Below are 27,573 nucleotides of genomic sequence, written 5' to 3'. Positions count from 1 at the left end.
GCCTGGCTATGGGTGCCGCGATAGCATAGCTGTCTGAAAACGATTTTTTTTCATCACTTAACATAGGCAATATCTGGAGGTCTTCCACGCTGATGACAATTATCAAATAGGCACGTCATTGACAACAGGCGTTTGTATAGTGAAGTGACATCTTCGCAATAATACGCTAATGTTTCCAAGAGTTCTTGATCTCATCCGCTGCCTTTTCTCCTATCATGTAACAAGGAGCTTGCGTATTTGCAGTCGTGATGTGAGGCATAACTGAGGCATCTGCTATTCTCAAATTTTGAACTCCGTACACTCTGGAAAATATCATTCATGCATTATTCTTGTTACCAGGAGATTGCGATATCTTTCACCCTTGACTTACTGTAGCTGGGGGTTTACAACCGCGAGCTTATCCGCTGCTGAACCTATCTTGGCAGTGCAGCACGCGTGCCATCCCATTGTGGCTTTGTGATTTATCAGACATCGGTAATATTCGTCAGACCTATAGGTATATATCAGAGATCAGCATTGGACTGGACTCGGGGTACGAGGTCTTTTACTAGGATCTGCATAGGACCGGATTTGGATTTTTTTAAACGTTGGACTTTTAGCAAGCCAAGACCCGGATACGGAAACACTGTGACGAAGAGGAGAATCCATCTTTCTGTAATGGCAGTAAACTCTGTCATTGTTTTGGGAAACCTGATGAAAAACCTGTTGTTGGATGAGGTGCTGCCATTTACGTCTGAGAGCCTTCAGTACAGGCTGTGTGAACTTTATAATATATCGTCTCATTAAAGTCCGTGCAGGAGTATATTCAGGAGTAGGATATATTAACTCGGCTATATCTTGCGATGTTAGGGTCTCTTGTTCTCTGGCCTATGCTATTTTATGTAATCGTTGTGTGAACTATTAATATATGAAGAGACTCTTTGGAGTACAGAACTTTAATATACATTTTAATAATATATTCATAGTAAATATATTAAAACCCGGAGCTTTTCGAGCTGACACTTTTCAAGGGCAATCGTCAGCAAATAGAGAATTTCAAAAACATGCATCTAGCTACATTGCATACAAGCAATTATGACGTCATAGAAACAAACAACATGAAATACAGGCAAACTGCGAGCGCAGCTAGTGGCCAATTTTTAGATTCACTAAAAATTCCTTCTGCTGACACAAGCGACAACTCAACTCAACTCAACTCAACTCAGCGCTTGCAGGAACGCATCACACAACATGTTCCGAGCGTTATTAGATCACGCAAATTGGACTCTCGCGAAGACGCAGCCGTAACTGATCTGCGATTACTAGAACGTAATCAGGCCATGGCTATGAACTCTGCCATCGGCAAGCATTTGGCTGAAAATGCAACTTGCGTTAAAAACTATTAGTAAGGGAAACTTGTGAAAATATGTGAACTATATTGTTACCAAACAATTTCTTCACCAATATGTTTGTTAAGGTGTGTAATAACATGTGTTAAAATGTTGAAGTTCAACTCTTGTGGAGACACCTCCCAAAAAAGCTGTTAAATTTGACGATTCAAAAAAAAAATGAAAAAAAAAATGAAAAAATATTTATCGCCCATAAGTAACTTGGGACGTGTTTAATAATGGTTTTCCATGATTCTCAATTGATTGTTAACACTTATAATTCACTACAGGCTCTGCTTTGTGAAAAACGCCACACCCACTTTTATATTCATGCACAAAATCGCCTTTATTTCGCATAGCTATGTTCACTGAAGAGGTAGCCTATTTCACATGCACAATATCAGACATTTCAACAGGCATTGCCTATGCCTTCTTCGGACTCAACATCATCGTAACCAGGGTTGTAACCAAGTCACAAGGCTCCGAGTCACAAGTCAATCTCACTTTTATATTTTTGACTCGAGTCAAGTCGAGTCATTTTCAATTCCCACCGAGTCAAGTCCGAGTCCAAGTCAGCGAACAGAGGATCGAGTCCGAGTCATGGTATTATGACTCGAGTCCGAGTCCAAGTCATTGTGTTGACTGCTCAGTTTCCAGTTAAAGTCTTCCTAAACCCACTTTTTTAACTCTGTTTGGTGATATTGAATGGTTCGCATTTATAATATATCAATTTTCCTCACTTTTAGCAGTTTCTGGTCGCATTTTCAAGCACCAGTACCAACAAACGAAATCCCAATAGTGTGTTGGCTTCGAAATTACAATGACATGTCGGTCTTGGCCGTCTGAATCTCGAGTCAATGACTTGCTTCGAGTCATGCGCAATGACTCGAGTCCAAGTCGAGTCAATACACAGATTGACTCGAGTCGAGTCGAGTCATTTCCGTATTTTGAGAAAATGACTCGAGTCGAGTCGAGTCATTCGAAAATCGTGACTCGAGTCTGACTCGAGTCGAGTCATGACTCGAGTCATTACAACCCTGATCGTAACTGCAATTATTGCATTATAGGGTCTTTACATACTCCACAGGCTGAAATGCACGTGACCTCATTCTTCTTGCAGCTGTATATTCGTTTGTTGCAATCTTTATGACAAATATAGCTTCTGAACTGCAATAGCTCATCAGGCTCATATCCATGCACGCCTATTGTCCATCCATAATCGCTGGGGTTCGGAGACAAGTTCTGTAAAAGAATCAAATCCCGGGTCTGCAGGTACTCGCGGAGTGAACGTTATGAAAGCTGCACCCTCTGTTAGAGGTAGTGTCTCCGATTTTATCACTCCTGTCGCTGTCTTCCTTGAGAACATGTTGTATGTTTTCGTGAACTGCTGTAACCATCAAAGACCACAATGACATTCTGAAAGCAACGGCCCAGATACTGCACGTAGCTATGGGTAATTGTTGGTAATTCCCTGTCATGTCTGACGTTGACCCCACTTCACCATGTACAGAAGCCATCCACCATCAATAATGAGGGTCCAGTATGGTTGAAGTCAAATCAAGTGGTTCAGTTAAGGCCTACAAGGTTGTATACGAACATTTTGCCTTGGTAGCCTTGTTCATCTTCTGATTTTTGTTGCTGAACAGGGACAGCGGGAAAGGAGTGAACTCATACTGTAAGCTTGTCGCAACATCCATATCCCGCTGAGTGAAAATGATCAATCGGTTGAGCAACTTCAATGAGTAAATGTGAATGTTTTACTCGTAAACCTTAGGACATTTTCTTTGCGATGACAGGGCTTTTACCCAGGGTTGTAACCAACTCATAAGGCTCGGAGTCATAAGTCAATCTCACTTTTATAGTTATGACTCGAGTCAAGTCGATACTGCTCAGTTTCCAGTTAAAGCCATGTTAAATCCCCTTTTTTATAACTCTGTTTGGAGATATCGAATGGTTCGCATTTCTAATATACTAGTTTTCCTCACTTTTAGCATTTTCTGGTCGCATTTTCAAGTACAAGTACTATTAGAAGAAATCCCAATAGTTTGGACATGACAACCATGGTCGGCATCACTGACTTTTCACCCAGGTTGATCTGCATGGCCAATGGCCATCCTAAATTCAGCTGCTCCATCAGTATTTCGACTACGTCATCAACCGTATACTTGTGAATCCACTTGAGAAATACATGAGCAACTCCTTTTATCCATCGTTGACGAATGGCTTCATTTCTTCAACCCATTTTAGGACAAGTTTATTGGCCCCTGCATCTCTCTTAATCTGTGTCTTGATAAGCTCTCTGTAAACGGGTAGGCCTACATGTCTGCTGACGTCCTTCTCCATTCGCCGGTTGACAACCGACAGATGACTAAGAGTGGGCACCCAGCATCTGTGGCCAGAAAAACTGTTGCTCATTCTTCCTCTGCGGGCTCACCAACGTGTTTCCCGTGGGCGGCAGACGTTCTCAAACTGGGGGCGGGGGTCGTGGAAGCATCTGAGGGGAGGCGCGAAGCCGCCTGAGAGAAATGATTGTCTTGAACTCGGAAAGAGTTTAATTTGTGCTGAAACCTCCAGTTTCAACAATGTAAATAATCCTAATTAGGCCTTTCGATTTGAAATGTCATAATTCCGCCGTACCATCCACACACTGATGCTAGATTTTGAGTGATACCGAACCTTGCACTAATCAGAAGATGTCCCTGAATGAAGTGTAACTGGTAAATGCGTGTAGCTGCCATTGGATTTTGAATTAGGTTGTGGTCAGGTCCGTTCGAGCTAAGATCAAGTGGGGTAATAGAAAGGGTTAGGCATCAAAATCGCTAAAATATCTATGTGCTACATGTTATCATTGCACATGGTTATGTTTAATAAATTATTCAACTGCAACTACATATTTGAGAAGTGTCTCAACAGCCGTAATACCTCCCGCGCCACCAAACAATGCATTGGGGTTGCAAACATTGGTTGCTCTTTTTTAATACTTTTCGATATGACGATAAGAGGGGGCGAAATTTTTTATCAAGCGGCGTGCCGAAAAAAGTTTGAGAACCGCTGAGGATGGCCTGCAGGTGTGAAGCATCTTGGTAACAATGCAGGACAGATTCCCATTGTGGTCTGCGAGTCACTCGGTTCTGATAAAGACATTGGGCACATCTACCATGAATTGGTACTCCACCTAGAGTGCAGGTGTTCGTCCTCTTTTTGCGAATCGATTGAACGTTTCTTCAAACCTTCGCTCAAATACTCGCAATACTGGGTCACAGTGTCTGGCTCCCATTTCCCCACCAGTCACCTTTTCCATGGAGGACTTCGTGTCACCACGCTTATCCTCAGTTAAGGCAATTTCCATGGTATGTTGATCGATAGCTGAATCGACGAGGAGGTGAGGAGGGATTGCCTTGTCAAAACATCCTCCATCCATGATGTGGATGGTTGTTGTGCTTCCAGCATAGATCAACTGGATCACATCTAGTAGCCCAGAATATTCCATGTTGTCACCAATTGGTCCAAGATAAGATTTCAATAGGTGAAAACCACTCAACCTTGGAATGACTGGTAAATTTGTCTGCTTCATTATATATCTTGCCTTCAGTCCAATCGGAGGATCGACGGTCACTATAGCTACCCCAACGCGTTGTGTGCACTCTTTAAGACTGACGAAGAAGGTTTTGAGGTCATCAGGGTGTCCGTCAATAACTGGAAGGAACTCGATCTGTGCGCGCTGTTTTGCATCATTACCATTGATTCTCTTAATCCAGCCATTCCAGTTGGAATGTTGAAACTCAGGATCGTTGGCTTTATTAACCCAAACCGCTGCTCATAGTGTGAAACCTGGATAGATGAGCGTCTGATCCAAGCTGATCCATATGCCAAGGATCAGAAATTATGGTGAAACAGCGACGAACCATTCAGTAACAATTGACAATGAACTCACACAAGGCCGTGCTGAATTCATAGCCGCTTTTTTACTTCGGTACAATTGCGTCCATCTTATAGAACGGAATGATACAGAAAATACCGTTTTAGACCTTGCTGCATGGCTTAGAACTGCATTTAAGGAATTACTGAACTGGTTTTAAGCCTATGTATGTGTGTGTTACCCAGTATTACAGTATACAGAATTTGTTGAATCGTTCGGTATCGAATTACTGAACGGTGTACTTATGACTAGATAACTATGCCATCAGTGCCATACTTTTATATATATTTCCACAAAACAGCCTGTAGTAACATGTAAATTTTAACAATCGATTGAGAAACATGAAAAACCATTATTAAACCCATCCTTGGTTACTTATAGCCGATAAAAATATTTTTTTCAATTTTTTTATTTTATTTTATTTTTTCAAAGTTGTCAAATTTAACAGCTTTTTTTCTGGGTTTCCCACAAGAGTTGAACTTCAACATTTTAATACATGTTATAAGAGACATTGACGGACATATTGGTGAAGAAATTGTTTGGTAACAATATAGTTCACAGATTTGTGAAATATTTCATAAAATGCCCTTACTATATCGTGATGATAGATTTTCTATATTAGGTAGAGGCCGCACTAATTTCCATCTGTCTGCACTGGAATCGACTTATATTAAAATCCACCGACCGCGCTTGTGTCAGCAGAAGGAATTTTTAGTGAATCTAAAAATTGGCCACTAGCTGCGCTCGCGGTTTGCCTGTATTTCATGTTGTTTGTTTCTATGACGTATTAATTGGTTGTATGCAATGTAGCTAGATGCATGTTTTTGAAATTCTCCATTTGCTGACGATTGCCCTTGAAAAGTGTCAGCTCGAAAAGCTTCGGGTTTTAATATATTTTACTATGAATATATCATTAAAATGTATACTATTAAAATAGTATGTTGTGATGATGGAGGTATCAAGAGGACTCATGCTGGTTTCGATTTTCTGTCTTATTTCTCTGGCACAGAATGAATTTTTTGTATGGAGTACATTCTAGGCCAGTGGTTCCCAAACGGTGGGGAATTCCCCACTGGTGGGAATTCAATGGTTTCTGGTGGGGAATAGACGCATTTGTTCAAAATCATATACAGGATAGTCTATACCAGGGGTTCTCAACTTTCCTTGCATAACGGGCCGCATCGTAACAGCAAAAACCGCTGCGGGCCGCAGAACATTATTGCGATATATTTGTGGACTACTATTATATTTAAGCTAATACAGCCTATTTACCAGTCGTATATGGGCATGGCATTTAGTACATTTGTATGCATTCTACAGCATTAATGGACAGCGTTCGTAAGCTTTCAGTTGCTGTTTCTAGTGAGATTATGTCATCTTCCGACGGAACAAGTAAACTACTTCATGAAGCGTGCATTGCATTCGTTCCCAAGTCGGTATGTGCACCTTCAAACCCTTGCACCAGAGAACTGAACTCTCTGTTTCAATGCGTGAGCGAGCAAGTATAAAATTTACGGTAACTTTTTCGTTACGGAGGCCATTGTCACTTTCAACTCTCAGTGATATGAGAAGAAGTCTCATGCTCGGGGTAATTTCTGAGCAAACCAATCAACCCTTCTCCTTTCCTTCCATGGCTGATGTCCTGCACCAATAGTCACAGAAGTCAGCTTTGTCAAGTGAATGTTGTTGCTAGTCCCCTCTCCCCACGTTTGCCCGGCCAGCATTACGTCTACAAATATATCCACTCTGATAGAATAGTCCAATACAATTAGCGTTGCAATGTCCGTGGATTTTGTCCAATGCAAGGTTAAAGTAGTCTACGCGGCAACGTGTTTCAAAACATGCGACAAAAGATCATCTCACACTGCTGTTACTCTTCTTGTCACGGTTGAATCAGACAACTGCAGCTTCAAAATTTATTAGCTGAAGTTGTCCTTGCTGCTAAATTCCGTAAACAGCGGAGATTCGCATAGTATAGTAACATTTTGTTGAAAAACAGCTTTTCTCGCAGATTTCATGGGTTTAGCGATATTCCAAGCAATTTTGAACCATGCGTTTTTAACGTCGTCGGCAATCTCTACAATGCCTCAAAATATGGATTGCTGGGCCCGAGACCTAGCTAGCAACGCTTTTTTCTAAGATCAGGTGATATGTATAACTCCAGATGGAACTGTCCGAAGACCTATTCTAAACAATAAGAATCTAAACTCGACCATATATCAAGAAACCAGAACACACTGAAGAATGAGAATAAATTCGAAACGGAGACGGTGCGATAAGAGAGCTTAAGTAGCTAAATTAATATGGAACAATACTGTGCCGGTAGTAATTGTGATCATATTGAAAGATCTCGCGGGCCGCAGAAAAAGCGTCTGCGGGCCGCATGCGGCCCGCGGGCCGCGGGTTGAGAACCCCTGGTCTATACTATATATATTCACGGAGACACATGCGCAATTACCGTTACCAGTTAATTGCTATGGAATGTATGTATCGAAAATTATATTGCGTGTTGTTCACAAAACCTCATTTTTACCTCTGGATGGCCAATAATGGCGTCACAAACGCATCCAACACGACTAGTAAATAACGCTTTCGCGAAATTTTGAGCGTTACTATGGTACAGGTTCACAATACGTTTTAAGTTGCAGTTACAGGCGATTGTCTTGCGTACCGGTGTGGTTGTGTGTCTTGTGTAGTCAAACCAGCAAATAGCTGCTCTGTGATGACGAAAGTGTTGGGTAGTGAGGAACAGGACAGGACCGCAACTGCCGCACCCCAAACCCCCCGATTGGGAGGGGGCGAGCTCGAAGGGGCCCAAAATTATTCCGTGAATTAACATAAATCAAAGTATTTTTTTGAAACTTACCCCACTCTTTCAAAATTTTTTCGCGCTTGTCGCGCGATTTAATATTGCCGAATATCTGATTATTCGGTACCCTTCCCCCACAAAAATATACGCAGAATTTGTAGAAATGGAGACTTCGGCGTCGGCCATTACTGCGCCATGACGCACCAAGGCATATGAAGTTATAGGCCATGTAACATGCAGCTCCGAGAAGTGTGCCAGAACGATCAGCAGCGAGAAGACCTTGGCCGAGAAGGGATGCCCTTGTGGTGACCCAAACATCGATATATACGCAACATACATATATGTTTAGTTGCCAATAGGCGGCTAAATGGCTGGCGCCGAATGTTCCCGTCCTGGCGATCTGAACCCCACAGGACAAATGCCATCCCGCAGGGAAAAATTATTTGCCAGTAAAGTGAATAAAACAAACAAACAAAATTTGCCAGTAAAGCAATACCAATTTGAAATCGTGGGTGCCTTTTAGTTTTGGCGATTTCCATATCTTTTGACATAGCAGATATAGGAGGTCACGAAATAGCATAATGTAACGAAGTCAATATTGCAACGGGTTTGCCAGAAGATGTTTAATTCTTATTTAGGGGTCCTACCTTTTCCAACACACCTCACTCAGCTCTACCGGTAAATCTGATTACGTGAGCAGAGAGGGGATAAAAAATGGATAGCAAAATATATGCAATTTCCAATCATATTGACCGATTCAAATACGAATTATATGAATTTTTCGCGCTTCGCGCGTATTATCGAAATAAGGCGACGCACTAAACAGTGGACCCAATGTTGCTGGTTAGTAGCAGAGAAAAAGCGTACAGGCTCAGCAGGGTTGGGTTGGTTGCCCAAGACCTACGTTTGGGGGGGGGGGGGGCTGACGAAGTGCTGTTACGAGCCTGGTGGGGAATGAAGGCTCGGAAGAAATTTGAAGTGGGGAATGAAGACAAAAAGGTTGGGAACCACTGTTCTAGGCTATAGTATAGGCATACCGGAGAAATATACATATCGTATATTTCAGACACGGTTTCTATTACACATATTTCAATCAGTATTTGGAACATGTTATTCTTATTTACATGTTATTCTTATTATATACAATACAAATACCAGGGTTGTAACCAAGTCACATGGTTCCGAGTCACGAGTCAATCTTACTTTTGTGGTTTTGACTCGAGTCAAGTTGAGTCATTTTCAATTCATCACCGAGTCGAGTCCGAGTCATAGTGTTATGACTCGAGTCCGAGTCCAAGTCACAGTATTGAAGTCATGTTCATCCAATGTTTTCAATCCTGCTTCGGTGATATCGAATTTCTTGCTTGCCTAACATGCTTATTTTGTCCCTACCAGAGTCTTGACACATGTTTATTTAGGTAGATTACGGACAGTTCCCGGCCTCATTTACCGATGCTACAGATAGACGAGTCAGGCCGCCAATATGATAATATTAGGCTACTAATCTTAGAACTTGAAATCAAATATCTGTCTTGTCAGTCTGATACATCACAAATACAACCATATTCAGTTTTTATTACGACCACATCGACGACAGCTCACAAATATAGCTGATTGAGAATCAACGAATTCAAGTCTGCATACTATCTGATAGAGAACCTACGAATTCACGTCGACAAATAAGGTGATATAGAATCAACAGATGCTGTTTATGTAGGGGTATTTTCACCAGGCCAGCATGCTATAAAAGCGTGCATGTAGCTATGTGCAGCGACAGAAAAAAGATACCTTTTGATATTACTAAAGGTTTTCCCAATTGCATTACAGACTACATCGCAGTTACAGCATTGGAGAAATAATTGGGGCTGTTAAAAACATTTTTTCCAATTTTCCGGCTACTTCTTAGAATTGTTAGATTGCCTAAAAAGAACTCAAATGTGGCTCAATTCCGACCGGCAGAAAGTAATGCTCTGGGAGAAAATTTTGGATTAATTACGAATAGAGATTTTCGAATTTTACTGGCTATCTCATGATATTGTTAGATTGTGTAAAAATATGATAGCAAATTTGGCTCAATTTCAACAAGAAGAAGCGAAGTTATCAGAATAGGATATTTTGGATATGAAAAAATAGTCGGCTTACCACTAGTATCTAATTATATTATATGAAAGAATTTCCCACTAAAAATACTCCATTAATTTTCAAATCCAAAATTTTCTCTTCTCATATCATTGATTCTACTTTTTAAAATTTAACCAGATTCAGTGTTCTTTTAATGCAACATAACAATTTCATCAAGTAGCCTTCAAGTAAAATAAAAAAGAAGTTATTTCTGAACAGCCCTACTGTACAAACATCACACAACATTAGCCATTCATTATCACTCACGTGCACAATGCACATACCTAATAAAACGTCACATGGACAGAGGGTATTGTGTGTTTTCACAGACGGCAGATCAAATCAATGATGAGTTACACTTCAAAAATACCAAAGTGTAGATGAGATCCTCAGATATATTAAAGCGGCATGACCTTAAAATAAATCCACATTTACTGAATACACTTTCCACTGGTGCACTAGATGCAGGAATTGATAAGCATTTTTGAACCTCACTGAAGAGCGTTGCATAGTTATTCTTTCTAGTCGCCCAAAAATGCAAATAATCATCGCCTTCAAATCTACACATGAGCTTATCAGTCTCTTCCAAGTACTTGACCATCTGAGTCATTGCATTGGCTCTAATTGAACTTTTGCTTCGATTCTATGCTTGTATAATTGAAAAGTCTTGAGTACGGTACTTTGATTGCAGAGGATTTATTACCTCTTCATCACTGGATGATTTTGTACAATGCATTGCTGCTATGTACCATTGTCTGTTGTTTTTACGGCGGCCTATCTGATATCAGACTAGTGCAACGAAAGCAGTGGTGACAAATAGCGATGTCGGCAGAATTCATCAGATGCGTTGATCTAGAGTCTAGACATTACGGTTCGCAAATTTCTTCGTCTTCGAGTCATATAAAATAAGTCAAGTCATTGACTTGGGTCGAGTCATGCGTAATGACTCGAGTACAAGTCGAGTCAATCCAAATATTGACTCGACTCGAGTCGAGTCATTTTCCCATTTCAAGAAAATGACTCGAGTCAAGTCGAGTCACAAAAAAATCGTGACTCGAGTCTGACTCGAGTCGAGTCATGACTCGAGTCATTACAACCCTGACAAATACTTCAATTACACGGCGAGGTAAGATATTGGTGGATTATAAAAGTAATGCGGTATATCGATATTTCAGAGAATCAAAATAACATTGTTGATTAACGCGGTTATCTTCGAATTTGAGACGCCCGTGTACACTGTAGCCTACAGTCGTTTGCAGTGAATGAAGGTAGCTATTCCGAAGTCATAGATAGCTTAACGAATATTTACCCGTAGTTTTTTTCTAGGCAGGTTTGATCAGGTATTACCCTTCCACCAACGTTGTGTAGCGCCTTGGTATTCACTATACTTTCTGATTGCTTGATACCTGCATAAAGAATACATTTGTCGACATGTAAGCCTATGTTACATGGTGTGTACTAGATCATTGCTTCATAACCGTTTTAGACTGTGAACTAATTGTGCATTGCGAAAGTATTCGCGGAATCGAGGATTCGATATGAATAATCAGTCAAATTGAACATTATAATAGTTGGATGTAAAAGTAACAGCGGGTCTCTCTGTAGGCATAACACAATACACTTGCTATAAATTCACGATGAAATATTTTCTTTAACCCAGTGGTTCTCAAACAGGGGTATGGGTTAGGGGTGCATGGGAGCATCTGAGGGGAGACGCGAAACCGCATGAAAGTAACTATGTTTCTTGGATTAGGAATGAATTTAATTTGTGATGAAGCGTTTGAGATTCAACAATGGCAATAATAGTAATTATATTTCGATTTTCAATGTCACAATGGCGTCATACATGTCCACACACTGATGCTACATTTTGTCTGATACCGAACCTTGCACTAATCAGAAGATGTCCCTGACTGAAGTGTATCTAGTGAATGCGTGCAGCTGTGCCATTGGTTTTTGATTTAGCTTATGGTCAGGTACGTTTGAGCTAAGCTCAAGTGGTGTAATAGAAGGAATTAGGCACCAAAATCGCTAAAATATCGGATGACGATGTTTAACAAAATATTTAAGAGGAATTGTTTCGCGCAAATCGCGAATTACCAAAAACTTATTATTATGGCTATGTGCATAATCCTAATTCCATATTTGAGAAGTTTCTCAACAGCCGTAACACTTCCCATGCCACCAAACAATGCATTGGGCGGGCATACATTCTGGTTGCTCTTTTTCATATTTTTTGATATGACGATGATTTTTCACTATCATCAAGGGGGGCGTGTCGAAAAAAGTTTGAGAACCGCTGCTTTAACCTGATGCACAACAATCTCGTTGCAATCTGAAATTAGTTTAGTAAAATGTAAATTTGATTTCGTCTTCCATTTGCAGTTCTTTCATTTTGTGAAATAGCACTAGTTGACGACAGAAATCCACACAACATCTGTGTTTAGCCTGGCGAGATAGGGCAGTGGGATAATCCGCGGCTGCAACACCAATGGATTGTGTATTCGAGTCAGACCGTGGTCCCTATACCTAAGTGTTGGAGGTTTATCTAGGCTCATCCTCGCAACCTCATCCGCATAAGATGAGATGGCCAGGAGGAGCCTCCAACACTTAAGGAATTCTGGAGTCGACCTCGGTCAGACTCGAATCCACAATCCATTGGTGTTGCAGCTGTGGATTTTATCACCACGCTATCTCGCCACAATAAGTGGCAATAGTATTTAGAAGCAAAATAAACAAACATACAGTACACGAAAGTTGACCTTATAACGATACGTATCACCGAATGCTGTATCCCTTTTTGAAGTTTCAAACATCAACATTAGAGCTGTTCAAAAAAAAAACTTTTCCTTCAGATTCCACTGGCTACCTGATAAAATTGTTAGGTTGGTTGAAAAAACGCTGCACGCCAACTTTGGCTCAATTCCAACCAGTAGAAGCGAGGTTCTTGCTGTAGAAAGTTTTGAATTTATCATTCAAAAATGAAAAAAATAAAACTTCAAAATTTTTCTGTCGACCCCAAAAATTGTTAGGCTGTTAGTAGAGATGATGCACACCAAATTTGGCTCAATTGCAACCACTAGAAGCGAAGTCATTGGAGTAGAAAAATTTGGATTTGACTAAAATAGTATTTACGGTGACTAACTAATTATTTATCATAAAATCATGGAATTCTACAAAGACTTCCTGTTAAATCGCGATTGAATCTTTTCGGTAATGATTACCCGGAATGGGCGAGATCGAGTACTCGGGTGATTCGACTCTGAATATAAGGCTGCGAGTCGTCGAGTATTCGAGCATTGCTCATTGCCAAGTCACAACAATATAAATGGTATGGAAATAAGTTCAAATATGCCCATTTTCCGGGACCACAAAGAATATAATGCCGTTTCTACATCACACATTCACATTAAAGATTATTTGGTACTATATCGACCGTGCCTATTTCATTTCAGTGAGCACCCACCCCTATTGCTTACTAACCCGCAATATGCAATCTGTAGTCCTCTTCATTGGAATAATATTTTGGGTCGATTTTCGGTTGGACTGTGGGGTCAGTCGAGTTCAATGTTATTCTTCCAGTGGATCGTGGATGAGCGAGCATTGTTACCATAAGTAATCCGTGAATCTGTGCGTACATGTATCCACGACATTGAATAACTATAATACATGTACAATAAGTAGTCGATGTCATGCTTTTATTTTTTCCTTGTGGAACCGATGCCTCAAAACAAACAAGACCGAATAAATGCTTCAAAAGAAACATTGATTTGCGGTTATGATGAAGGGAGATTTAGATACTGTAGGCTGTATTACTATTCATTATGTGCATATATGTAGGGGCTGGGTATTTGAACGCGATATAGGCGATTGATTGTGAAAGAACAGTCTACGTCTCTACGAGATATGAAACGTATTTTGTTTTTTATTGAGGGTAGATTTCAATAACTATGAATGCTATCACCATCGTATAGGAATAAGTGACTCTCATCGCCACCACCGTCTATCATTCGTGTCTAATGTCTAAACAAGAATAATTTGCAATGCAACATGACGAACTACACAACAGCCGACGATAAGAGTGATGGCGACGTTAAAAGGATCCGCCACGTGAATTGGTGTCCGCGAGTTTTACCATGGGAAATTGAAAGGGCTCGATAGAAGTTGAATTTAGGGTAGTGGATGAGAATGAGCTTGCGCTCCCTTTTATCCGGTGAGTATACCCGCGTTGCCATATTTTCATTGCATTCGTTCGAATGAGGGACTTCGCCTCTCAAAAAGTGATGACAGGGTTGTTGTCACGTGCTAGGCGCGTTGCGGAGGCGACTGCATTGGATTTCGTTCTTAAATGTAAAACCAGAGCAGTACACCATACCTTGCGGATATGTTTTAATCAGTGTTGGGATCAAGTCACTACCTTTGAGTCATAAATCATCTCGAGTCATTGCACATTTTGACTCAGGTCAAGTCAAGTCGAGTCGAGTCGAGTCGAGTCGAGTCACGAGTCACGTTACTAGTCAAGTTGAATTTTCGAAGTACGAGGCATGATTCAAAGTCATTGCATTTTTCTAGCTGTCTCAAATACAGATCGCGCCCTAATATATTCTGATTCAATGAACGAATATAGAGTTGAGTAGATAAACGCAAAAAGCCGTTGTAACGGTCACGCATATGTAGAACTGCTAAACTACGCGAGTATCGCTGTGGCCCCAGCAGTCTATAATTATATCAGTAAAAAGAGGAGAGAACACGAAACCTCTGAAAGTTGAAACAAATTGATATGATGCAATACACTACACTACGCTATCCTACGCTACCCACCTAATACACGTCCATGATATACAATTTAAGCCTTCTCCAATATTTTGCGAGTTACATAAACGTATAAACGATGTTAGTTTGATTAAAATCATACAAGAGGGTTCGCTATATGAGCACTTGTCACCGTGAGCAGTTTATAGAACAGAGATACATGGCTATGATTTTACTTTACTACTAGTTTACGACTGTGAGTCCGATAACTGCGTCTGCGGTCAATTTATTTGTGATATCACAATAGAGGCCCGGTAAAATGCACAATGATTGATTGATTGGTTGCTATCACAGGTCAGACCAGTGTATCGCGAACAATCCGAACTTATGCAACTTGAAGACTTGAAATTGACTCTTAAATTTTGCTTCGAGTTACGAGTCAATCCACATTTATGAAACGCCGAGCAAAGTCAAATCATACGAAAACGTTGACTCGAGTCGTCCCAACACTGGTCTCAATTGCATTTATGAAGGTGCCACAGTATCTTGAATAACAATGGGTATTCACAACGGACAACGCTCCATGGCATTGCCAACGGATACGCACCCGCAAAAATAAGACTAAAAGTCGACAAGGTCGTAAAAAGAGGAAAGTATAACACTAACATTATTGGAGAGCTCAACTTCTATGGCGAAAACGAAGATTTCTGGATAAGAGTTCGGTCAGAAAATGGGCACAATGTAAGGACTGGTCAAGAGTGCTGAGAATACAACTTACCGTTCAACCATCGAAGATCCACCACTGTTTTTTCTCGCCCATACAACCACATTTTCGTATGCAATATACCCTTGTCCATTCGAGATAAATTCAGTTTCCATGTTGGTATTTTGCTAGAGGTCATGTTACAATAACAAGTCAAACTACTGTTATTCAAACGTAGTGATAGCCAACCTCGGTAATGTTCGCAGCAATTTCGCTGGTCACGAGTACGTGGTCTTGTAGATTTGAACCAACTCCCGCGAGATCGCTTATTGTGGTGATCTAAAAATGGTTGAGTTCGTTGAACTGAGGGTATAAAGCATATTTATTGCGGTCATACATTGAATTTATCCAATTCCGACTTCGGCCCGATACCGGAAAGCATGAGTAGATGAGGAGTGCCGAAAGCACCTGCGCTCAATATCACTTCTTTTCGGGATGTCACTGTAAAATTCTGCCCGTCTCTCGTGTACTGTACACCGTAAGCGGTTCCGTTGTCGTTGATGAGTATTTTTGTCACCAAGGCTCGTGTTAAGATGTGTAGCCTGTCTTTTCTGATGTACAGCGAGAACGTTATCATTACATAATCATCACATTTTTCTAGTCAGGTTATCATTTGTGCCTTATGTAGTTAGTGTGGGCCTATTCTGCCGGATTATTGCACAATCCCGCATCCTAGTCAAATGTATGGATGCTGAAAATTGAAAATATCGTCGGTATTTACCGCTGAGGGAACACAGGTCGCAAATAAACAGTTGCAGATGTCTCTCGAAGTCCTCGATAAGTCGTTTGCACCTTAAGACCGGCCGTCTCGATATCGTCATTGTAGCTTGCTAATCTGACCCCTTTTAACCAAACAAAGAATGATGCATTGGTGCCACCAGAAGAACAGTTTGTTTGCAATGCAGGCCTATATTTTGAAACGTTTATTACCTATTTCGTCAAAAATATCCTTGAGCAACCCAAGGAATGGTGACATTGACAGTATATTGCTGATGGTCAATTTGAGTGGACCATTTCTGCCGAGCGACTTAGTAAACTGCCCTGTCACGCCCTCTGCTCTTTGAAAGTACTTTTCGACGGTCGCGAAGTCCCATCCTTCGGCTCCGCTCACTGCCCAGGAGTCAAAATCGTGTCGACTTCCTCTCGCATATAGCATATAATTCACAGCACTCGATCCCCCTAGCACCTTACCTCGTGTGTAAATAGGTGCCTGTGAAAAGAGGTAAATGGGTTGCAGTCATTATGTGCATGGGCGCAGTCCTTTGCGTCAAATAGAAGAGACCGTGGTCCTAATGTAACATATATACTGTAATAGCAGTATTCCATTCGTAAAAGCTTCTGGATGGTCGTTAATCCACGCATTAATATAGCAATAGATGCAGTGACAATTAAATGCACAGCAAGTTATGTGAGTCGTAATGTAACCATGCCAACAAGCAAGATGATATTACAAACACATAGAAAAACATATACAATATCGATGTGCGATTTGCAAGTTACGGAGAAATTTTATTAATCAGCTTAAAGTTGGAATGACCAACTTGAATTGCTGATGATTCCAACCTCCAACTCGAGCGTCCTGTTTTCGTAGTATCGTTGAAACGTTGTTTGCTAACTTTGTTGCATTACGGATTACGCGGCCTGTGATTTAGTTGTATAATATTAATATTTTGGAAATAAGCGCTCACTTTCTCATTACCTCACAATATCACCTCGTTACTTAATATATACACATCCAATCAGCAGACTGTGTAAACTGTAAACAATGTCATTCACCGCCCCCATTGTAAAAATAAAATTAATGCGTCGCAAAATATCTTTTAAACTTTCTGCTCGGCCTGTCACAAGATTTCCTGCTTCTCTTTTGGCCTCACGAGGGAAAAAAATGCCCATCTCTTACATCACATGTTCTCTATATAGGCGAGTTTGGCATCAACATGGACCAAAACTAAGGTAGTCAACAATTTTAAGTGACCTAGTACAGATATTAGCGGATATGTAAACAGATGATTACAATCCCAGTCGTAATCACGGTCTCAGTGCGGAAAATCAGTGGAACTAAAGACGCACGTGACTCGCATTCATAAAATAGTAATTTTTCTCTGTCTTAACAGTTTCTGCCCCTATATTCAAGTATCAGGGCTGATAGACGAAATACCAATAATGTGCTAACTTTACTATTCTTTGAAGTTACAATGAAGTGTTTATCTTAGTCCTGCTAGTCTCGAGTCGTATGACTTGGTTCGAGTCATGCACAATGGCTCGAGTACAGGTCGAGTCAATACAAAAATTGACTCGAGTCGAATCGGGTCATTTTACGCATTTGAAAGAATGACTCGAGTCACGTATCGAGTCATTGCAACCCTGACTTTTGAACGTTAATGCGCGGACTAAAAGCATAGTCTGCATATAAACTTAATCAGAAATGTGTTTACATTGAAGCCAGATTATTTATGTAGCGTGATTGCGTACCCTACGTATACGTCGTCGTTCAGTATAGCTAAGTATTTCGTAAAAATTGACGTCACAAGTAGGCCTAACTGTTTTCATTTAATATAATAGTCCAGACCTTATTTGTTGCCATTGTTACTTCAGGTATTAGACGGGCTGTGTGTCAAACTGTTACATCATACGCTTCATAATTCGTAAAACAAGTCAACCAGTGCACGTGATTTTAGCGGTCATCATCCGACAAACGGGAAATATCCTAATGTTCACTCATGGTCATGTCAAGCAGAGGAATTTATTTTAGTTTATAGTGAGCAGGTCACCGTGTATAAAAGTATAATTCGAGTCGGGAGAAAAAATAAAAAAAAACTGATGCTGTGAAATACAGACACTAGACTGATGCTGATATTGCGCGAATCTCGGAAGACCTGCTTTCGCTTGCAACTATAGGGTTGCATTTAAAACAAAAATAAATTAAAATCAAACATATTTAAAAGAAGGCCCTAATTAAAACCTTTTTTATTGTTTTTGTTTTTTCAAGCCATGAAGTCACGAATATTCTATTGTGACGTCTTAATGGACTGACATTGACAATTCAAAGTACAGGGTAAATATAGCTCCTTTGATCTGTACTATAACTGTGGAACCGACTATTTTGTGGGTTCCAACCATCCCATATCGATATACGTCGGCTAAATCGGGTGGTAATTGTCCGAAGGCTCCTGCAATATGTTTTTTGGAAAGCATTTACACAATACCCGCATAATTTTACAACTTAAACACAACGTTGTTATTTTTAAAAAGGTCTTTGTTTAAAACACTGTTTAAAACATGTTTTAAACAAAGTGTTTTAAAACACCGTTTGTTTTAAATGCAACCCTACTAGCAACACAACAAGGCAGGACAATGCGCGGTATCATAACATACCAATTGAAATTGAATCATTGCTGTCTAGCCCTTGTACGAGTACACCAGTTATTGAATTTGTCATATCATCCGGTGGAGAAATATGACGCTAGATATACTATAGTGTAGAACAGTGGTTCCCAACCGCGGCCCTGAGGGCCGCATGCGGCCCCCAGCTAGCCTTCTTGCGGCCCCCAGAAAATATTAAGACATCGAGTTATGACAAAAAATAAAATTTATATTTATAAAATACGCTTGCTTGGCTTGGAGTCGGGAGTTTTAAATTAGGATTGCAGGAAAGTCGTGAGTACACTGCTATCGTTACGTCACTGCTGCTATCTTTACCTCACTAGGTAATGACAGGACCATAACTGCCGCACGCCAAACCCCCGATAGGGGGGAGCGAGCTCGAACGGGGCATAGAATTATTTCGTGAAATAGCATAAATTATAAAGTATCTTTTTTCAAAAAAATTTCACTCTAGGCGTGATTTCATGCTGCCAAATATCTTGATTTTTCCGTACTCATCCCCAAGAAAAAATGCGTAAGATTTATAGAAATAGGCATTGGGCAGATCGGCGTTGGCCGTGACCGCGCCACGACGCACCAAGACATATTAAGTTTTAGGCCAGCGACTCCAAAAAGTGTGTCAGAACGATCGGCAGCGAGAAAACCTTGGCCGTACAGGACTGCCGTTATGATGACCGAAAACTTCGTCATATATACAAAATACTGCCTTGGCAATCTAAACCTCACGAGACAGGGAACAATTATATGCCAGTTAAGAAATACCAATTTGAAATCGTGTGCGTCATTTAGTTTAGAAGCCTACGGTTGGGTGATTCTAAATTTTTTGATATAGCAGACAGGAGGTCCCGATATAACATGTTACGGAATCATACTAACGGGCGCTACAGTTTCCAAGACCCCTCACTCAGCTCTACCGGTTAATCTGATTATATGTGAGCAGCAAGGACAAGAAATTAATAGCAATATATATGCAATTCCCAGTCATACTGACCGATTTTATCATGAATTATCGAACATTTTCGCGCTTCGCGCTGGCCCACTTAACGATAAAACTATTTTCATGGCAACAGCGAACAAGTTAATAGGGGTAGGTTTATCACCCTATGGGAGCCCAAGACCCAAGTTATTTTTTTTTGGGGGGGGGGGGGGGGGGGGGGGTGGGGTGGCTGACGAAGTGCTGTTTCGTTCCTGTCAACGCGGGTATACCCCAGAAGATGTTTAATTATTATTGAGTGGTCCTACCTTTTCAAACATACCTCCTTCGGCTCTACCTGTAAAACTGATTACGTGAGCAGAGAGAGGATGAAAATTGATGGCAATATATATTCGATTCCCGATCATATTGACCGATTCAATCATGAATTACAGAAAATTTTCGCGCTTCGCGCGTCTAGGCGATAAAAGGCGACTCACTAAACTGCCCCGAAAGCAGCATAATTGGTAGTCCTATAGCTCACGACCGAAGCGTCCGAATAATTTGATAGGTCCGGTCATTATCGAAAGCTAGTGTCGCACTGATGCCAAAAATACGAGTTGAAATCTCGCCAGGGCAATACAACTACTCTGAAATAGCCACCGAAGGTCGATTGTTCCGAACAATGGGAGCGCAGCAGCACAATCACCATAATGACCACGACAACGGCCAATGGCGTCGAGCGATTGATCGGAACAATGCCAATTTTCATATTTTGATGACTATTTTGGGTCCGTTTCATTGCCCTGGTATTCGTGCGGCCCCGACCGTACTCTGAAATTCTAAACACCGAACACCGAAAACACCGAAAAAGGTTGGGAACCACTGCATGGTGTAGAACGTTCGATTTTGAAATGGCATGGTGCAAAAAACCATTTGCAGTTATACGCGCCATTTCCAATTATACATAACATAACAAGGCTCTTTTACCACGCCTCACAATGCTCGGGAAGCAGTGACTGAAGCCAGCTTTGTAATATCAAAATAGATTTTGACAAAAGTGTCTGGGGGACTAAAAATAGTTATAAAAATTTTATGTTCACCATTCTTTTGAATAATAACATTTAATGAAAATTATTTTTTTGTAAATAACCGCTGATATTTGCACTACCTAATGTTAACACATCTTCTTAGCAGCTCGTGTTAACAATATATCTCACTGCTATCAATTTATAAATACAATTATCATAGTATATCGGTTATTAATACAGTTCAAAGTTTTGATGCGACGTATTTTCCGCTTCTTCGTTTGCCCACCCCTGCTGTAAGCCAAATGCGTTGGAGTGGCATCGCTGTCAAGAGACGACTGTCGCAGGGTGCTATCAAACTTTTCAGCAATCCCAAGTCATTTCAATGTTTTTACCTGCTCGGCGTAACTCCTTCTACATTATATCAATACCAAAGAGCTGATCAATCTGGTCGTATAAATCGTACCCGAGTTGGATGCGATGCGTAAGTGTGCAATTGCGGCTCGATTGTATAATTCCAGTCCAGATGGCTTTGCCGAAGAGCGTCACGTTGGCTGTTCAGAAACACTCGCGCGTCCTTTGTATCCGTAACTCCCGCTTCCAGCAGCAGAACTCTTTAATAATGCGAAGAAAGATTTATAGTAGAAGTAGAAGTAGTATACATGCAAAACTTCTTGATTAAGTGGATACAATCTGATTGAATACGATATGGAAACGGATAAGGTATTTCATGACCTTTAGTCTGTAGGGGAGGGGATAAAGATATATATTGCGCTTGATAAGAGATGGACGAGTCAACAAAGTTTAATAACCACTAATATTGGTACATATATCCTTATTGGGAGCAAGCGCTGCTGGAAAGGCCGGCTCCGAATCGTTGTTTGGCAGTCTCAGGTCAGAGTGCGTGGTTTTACGATATTTAGAGAGAATAAAACTGCTGACAGGGTATAGGACTACTCAATAAATACTATGAGAGTACAATTCATTCATATAGCTCAGTGTCGTAAGGCATAAACGCTTTTGGGGGTTCCTGGGCCAGTGAGCATTACAAAATTTATATGCTCGTAATCTGTACCGAGGCAGCTTTCGATTGATACCCGTTTTATCAAATTTCGCGCTCGGGCTTTGCAGCTAGTACGAGATTGCGGTAGATTGCATTTGGTCAAACGGAGAGAATAACGTAACTCAAACGCAGTGAGCCGTTCGATTTGGTTGTGTCCACGTGATTGCAGTACAGTATGGATCATAGTGCCCTATATGGTGTTGACTGTTGACACAAGCAAATCTCACGGCTCAGTGAAATTGGTCTACCTCACACTTTCCATTTGGCTAAAGGCAATTTTACGGTAATTTTTGACTGGCTAGCCGAGCATCAAATTTGATAGAGCGGGTATCAATCGAAAGCTGCCGCCGTATACTGACTACGAAAATATAAATTTTATTCCGCTCATGGCCCTGGAACCCCGACAATCAGTCTCAAATTTTTCATTGTTATGGAGATTGAAATGTTGACGCAGCAAAGCTGTCTGGCTAAACGAGAGCGTAGCTCAGGAGCGATGGAGCGGCGAGAGTGAGAGTGCTCAGCTGGCGTCGCGGCAATGGGCAATGAGCTTGTGTTTCGAAGTGCAATCGCGTCACAGAGAAACGTTGCGCTGTTGATACTTTCTATATGTGCTTCGGTAGAAGCAAACACACATTCCCAGTCTTTCCTTGACTTGTAAGGGTAGAACTGGGTCCACAGAATGCAACGATAGTGTTGAGTTTTTCCTCTAGTCACCATTAGCACCACACGTCGGTGACCTTGACACCAAATTCCGGGAAGGCGAAAAAGTGCAAACTCTCTTTGGCCGAATGGACAAAACATTTGTTATTCACAGGTGCGAAAACACTAATGCGAAACCGTTTCATGTAAGTTACATTCAGAGTATAATATACAGTCAACAAAATGAATATAATTCAAATATCTGATACCGCTGTATTACCTCTGGCGCAAAAGGTCCCGGGCATTCTGAGAAATCCGAATGGTGATTGAAAAATGATAAACGAAATTCCAACGTCCCAGTTTAGTTAATTCTCCTTTATTCCTGACAAGGGCTATATAGGCCTATAGTCTTGGTAATATATAGCATTTCAGTGAAAAACAAAGGTATGGATTTTGTGGTAACATTTTGGAATCATTTAACTGGTCCTGCCCGCAAGCTAACAACTAATGGATTGAATCCAGACCACGACCCAGTTTGGTTCGACACTCCTGTTGTAAACCTTTAATCAACATTTTACCTGCTGCATTCGCGGACCAAGTCCTACCCTTACAGGTCAAGGAAAGGCTGGTAATGTGTGGCGTGTGCTCACACTTACCAGCGCAACGTGTATCTGGAGCCATACATCACAAGCATGCTAAGCCAATCGATATCATAATAATCCGACATATCCAATGCATACAGCTACTTAGACGGAAAGATTGTTGATTGAAAGTTGAAGGAGAAAATTCATAGGGCCTTAATGCGTTCTGTGGACCCAGTTCTACCCTTACAAGTCAAGGAAAGGCTGGTAATTTGTGCTCGCTTCTACCTATTGAAAGTATTAACAGCGCAACATTTCTCTGCGACTCGATTGCATTTCGAAACACAAGCTCATTGCCCATTGCCGCGACGCCAGCTGAGCACTCGCACTTTCGTCGCGCAGCCATTCCGTTGCTCCTGAGCTACGCTCTCGCTTTGCCAGACTGCATTGTTGCGTTACAATGCCAATCTCCATAACAATGAAAAATTTGAGACCGATTGTGGCGGCTCCAGGGCCACGAGCGGAATAAAATTTATATTTTCGTAATCAGTACAGCGGCAGCGTCCGATTGATACCCGTCATTTGATGCATGGCAAGCCGGTCAAAAATTGCCGTAAAATTGCCTTTAGTCAAATGGAAAGTGTGACGTAGACCACTTTCACTGAGCTGTGAGATTTGCTTGTGTCCACACCGTATAGGACACTATGGTATGGATAAACCCATTCAAAGGGTTGAGAAGGCTGCCATTGCTTTTGAACTACGAGCTGTTCAATGTCTGATTCAACAGCGGTTGATGCACTGCGAAAGTCGGATTTAGCGTCGTGTTGATTCCCTTCTCTTGAAGGACTATTTTATCCCCGGAGTCAACGAGTTTGAGACCACGCAACATTCTAAATGACTCTTCAATCGCTGTTTAAACTTAGACTAGAGCTGATAATACAATGATTTATGTTGATTCATCAATCTGTTTGCAACCCTATGTGCTACCTGATGTTTTCATCTTCAGTCAGTCTATTTGCGATCACGCATCCAGCAGTACCGGCACCAACTGCAATGAAAGGGTACGCATTACTAACCTTGTGAAGTCCGGCCAAACATATCTTTAACTCATATACTAACCTATTATGAAATCATATTCATCTTCGGCCTGTTCAATAATTATATCTTCCCGAAACATTCTCGAAAGTATGATAAATAAGAGTGCAACAGATGCCAATATCAACTTCATTTTCTTCGAATGCTGGTACAGTATTATGCTACCTGTATGGAATCAAATATGTGGTAAGTGTTTTTCGCAACAGAAATACAGCGGCATAAAATGCAGACTTCTGCCGCAGGATAATTTTGATGTTATCGAATTTTATCTATGATGGATGGGATACTGCACAAGACCAAATTGTTTCCTGAGGGCAACTTCATTTCGAATCGATTGGCATTAGACAAATTTCGCGGTTAACCCAGAGGTGGCCAAAGCAGGCAACGTTGGTATACTACACAAGTAGACGTAACGCCACGAGTTGCTACTAAATTAAAAGTAGGAGTTGCCATTTTGAAGAGAGGTCAAACTACCTGAAGGGGAAGTAGCGAATGAAGGTTTGAAGAGTACTCAAGAAGTTGTTTCTAAAATAGATTTTGTCGAAAGGTTGCAAACTTTGGGCAGTAAATCAGAGATGGGTACTTTCAAAATTGCAGGGTGCTCCTCACGACTAACGCAAAATAACAAATGATTAGGGCGATTTATTTTTTACCTAAAAACGAATGATTTTGACCTAAAAGATTTTGACATTTTTTGTCCTTAAAAAACTTAATTTTGACCAAATTTTTACCTAACGTATGCAAATTACGTGTTTTCTCACACAATGTTGCGATTGTACTACTTATCTTCATTTCTATAGTTGGAACTGTCTGTTCTTACGAAGTAGTTTGGCCTGAAAAAAACTTTTTTGACTTCAAAACTGACAAATTTAAACATAAACTTTATTTTAACGAAATCTGGCCACATGAAGAATTCCAGTAGTTACATCACGTATTATGGTAGAAATAATTAAAATTAGTTGTAGTACAACGAAAAATACTTTACTAATTCTCGGGTAGAAAGTGCCTGTCCTTACTAAGTAGCTTGCCAAGAATTGAGAAAGAATGTCCAACAGCAGCAGTTGTTGGCTGACAACACTGAAGTTGTGCGTATAGTGCTGGGGACACACCGTATTGTTTCATTCTGACAATGGTGTCTACATCACAATTTTTCATCATGCGTTTCTTGATATAAGAACCATGCAATGCCTACGCAGTCTTGCTTCAGTTAGGATATTGCGATACGTTGAGCATAACACTATCGAATGTTAACATTCTATAATAACATCATGTCAACCTATTTGTTTGATTTGAATGTTCATGATTCACAATGAGCAGACAATGGGCCGTCCACAACGTTAGGCCTATAAGGTAGGCTACAGCAAGCTGTAAAATGTTAAATGATAAGTTCACCGACATTACAAAGTCAAATTTTTTTTCCAACCTGCATTTCGGTTGTATGGTAGATTTTGCAATGTCGGTGAATAATAAGAACTCGGCGAAATACCCCCTGTATCAGTGTAACGATATATATATTTTCGAAATTCGCACCCATTTAGAGTCATTAGTAGGGCTATTTTTTTAACATGTCAAAAAAAGTCAAAATTGTGTCAAAATTGTAGCGTTAGGTCAAAAAATGTCAAAATTGTTTACAAACTCAATTTTTTTTCAACCTGCATTTCGTTTGTATCGTAGATTTTGCAAATAGTTTTTACATTTTGTGACCTAACGCTACAATTTTGACATAATTTTGACTTAATTTTGACAAACGTTTTTTTTTGGAGGGGGGCTGACGAAGTGCTGTTACGGCCCTGGCTGTATGTCCATACCGATTGCAATTATAGCACCTTGTTGGAGGCGGGTTATAACTACACCTTTTGAAGCGCAAATATACCCGAAGGTAACATACGATGGAATATGCTCGGTATCGAAACCTAGTAGAACAGTCATGCTGGCCACTAGCTCCTTATTAGACCTCCATTTAAGTCGCTTCATGTACGTGACATGGAAAGAGTTCGATTTCTCTAACAATTCGGGATCGAATATGTCAAGGGGTACGCCCCTTATAACACAGCGGGATGCGTACGGCTTGCAATAATCACGAATCGAAGCCTTGATCGGTATGCTGGTTTGAGAGACGGTGTCCTTGATTTGGTTACATTCTAATATTTGTTTGACCTGTTTTTGATTGTGGCATTTTATAGCAATATCTCCGGACGGTATGGGTTTTATTTCGGCGTAACTGCCTATAACAGCGTGCAGAGCCTTGTTTACCTATCGGGTCATACGTCTATCGCTCCCGGATATGATGATATGAGGCTCGGTTATACCTTCAAGAGTTGACTGTTGTGGTGTATTTTCGGCAACAGCCACCGATTCGGCTGCTGAATCAGATGCCATGGAATTGGATACCGAGGTCTGGTTTGAAGTCTTATTATTATCACCAACATTACTGGCCGGTTGGGCGCAAGAAGCCGTATGATTTTCATTGCTAGCTGGTCGGAAGGTTCGATGGTTAGGAGGGGTGGATCCTGGATATATAAGCATATCCCCTTGCTGGCACCTTTACGTTTATACGCGATGTGCTATCGTCACTATCAGATGAGATGGGTCTGTCGCTTTACGCTTTTCCATCCTCTACCCCAATGGTAGTGAGACGGCAACGATATCAGGCAGATATCGTCTAGGGTTGATAGTACACTAGGGTTGTTCAGAATTGACCGACTTTCAAAAAGTCATGGTTTTCAGTACGTTTCCCATGCCTTATGCCTTAAAAACATATTCTATAGCTACATCTTTCTGTAACTCATCCCTTGCATCCGTGTGCATGTTGAGCTGGGAGAAAATCGGCTGAAAATGGGGGATTCCCCTAAAATATGAGTGCCGCGATTTTACTTAGCCTATTAAAATGCCATATATGTCAGGTTTTAAGCAGCTGTTCTGGTTTGAGGTGATGCAAAACCTCACTGTAGATATTTTTACGAGTTCCGGACACCATTTTCAGATTGCACACTGCCTTGGAAATACTCAGACTTACCTAAAACTGAACATCATTTAGCACGATTCAGCGTGTAAAATAATGCGACCGTAAATGCACCATCCAATCGCCCAGCAACATTGCAAATATGTCTTATTATTCAATGAAACGTAAGAACATAAC

At 40.8% G+C, this 27,573-nt stretch overlaps 1 protein-coding gene across 2 annotated transcripts; it reads right to left on the bottom strand.

The window, feature by feature from the left end:
• Positions 1 to 284: 284 nt before the first annotated feature.
• On the bottom strand, positions 285 to 27,573 carry LOC145451978 (L-sorbose 1-dehydrogenase-like). 2 transcript variants are annotated; one of them, XM_080330198.1, is made up of 13 exons: positions 27,451 to 27,573; positions 24,459 to 24,599; positions 24,327 to 24,387; positions 21,523 to 21,670; positions 16,662 to 16,941; positions 16,453 to 16,573; positions 16,069 to 16,282; positions 15,921 to 16,010; positions 15,635 to 15,859; positions 13,700 to 13,844; positions 11,526 to 11,622; positions 371 to 490; positions 285 to 302 (listed from the first exon to the last, which is right to left on the bottom strand). In XM_080330198.1, the coding sequence occupies exons 2-9, from the start codon at positions 24,565 to 24,567 to the stop codon at positions 15,743 to 15,745; spliced, it is 1,140 nt and encodes a 379-aa protein (XP_080186324.1). In that variant the 5' UTR covers positions 24,568 to 24,599; positions 27,451 to 27,573; the 3' UTR covers positions 285 to 302; positions 371 to 490; positions 11,526 to 11,622; positions 13,700 to 13,844; positions 15,635 to 15,742. The 2 variants fall into 2 exon arrangements, with proteins under 2 accessions (XP_080186324.1, XP_080186325.1); XM_080330199.1 differs by lacking the exon at positions 13,700 to 13,844.

Source organism: Botryllus schlosseri, chromosome 12 (genome assembly GCF_051294905.1).
Source record: "Botryllus schlosseri isolate E-star chromosome 12, Bs_hap1, whole genome shotgun sequence".
NCBI classification, from domain to species: Eukaryota; Metazoa; Chordata; class Ascidiacea; order Stolidobranchia; family Styelidae; genus Botryllus; species Botryllus schlosseri.
This window is presented reverse-complemented; position numbering and strand designations above follow the sequence as displayed.

What these genes read in the sequence shown, in the direction of transcription:
- LOC145451978 (XM_080330198.1), bottom strand. Translation starts at nt 24,567, where the DNA reads ATGAAGTTGATATTGGCATCTGTTGCACTCTTATTTATCATACTTTCG. An exon ending in ACTGAAGATGAAAACATCAG is followed by an intron (nt 21,671 to 24,326) that starts GTAGCACATAGG and finishes GCATTATTAAAG; the next exon opens with AGTTCTGCTGCTGGAAGCGG. An exon ending in GGATATTTTTGACGAAATAG is followed by an intron (nt 16,574 to 16,661) that starts GTAATAAACGTT and finishes TTTGGTTAAAAG; the next exon opens with GGGTCAGATTAGCAAGCTAC.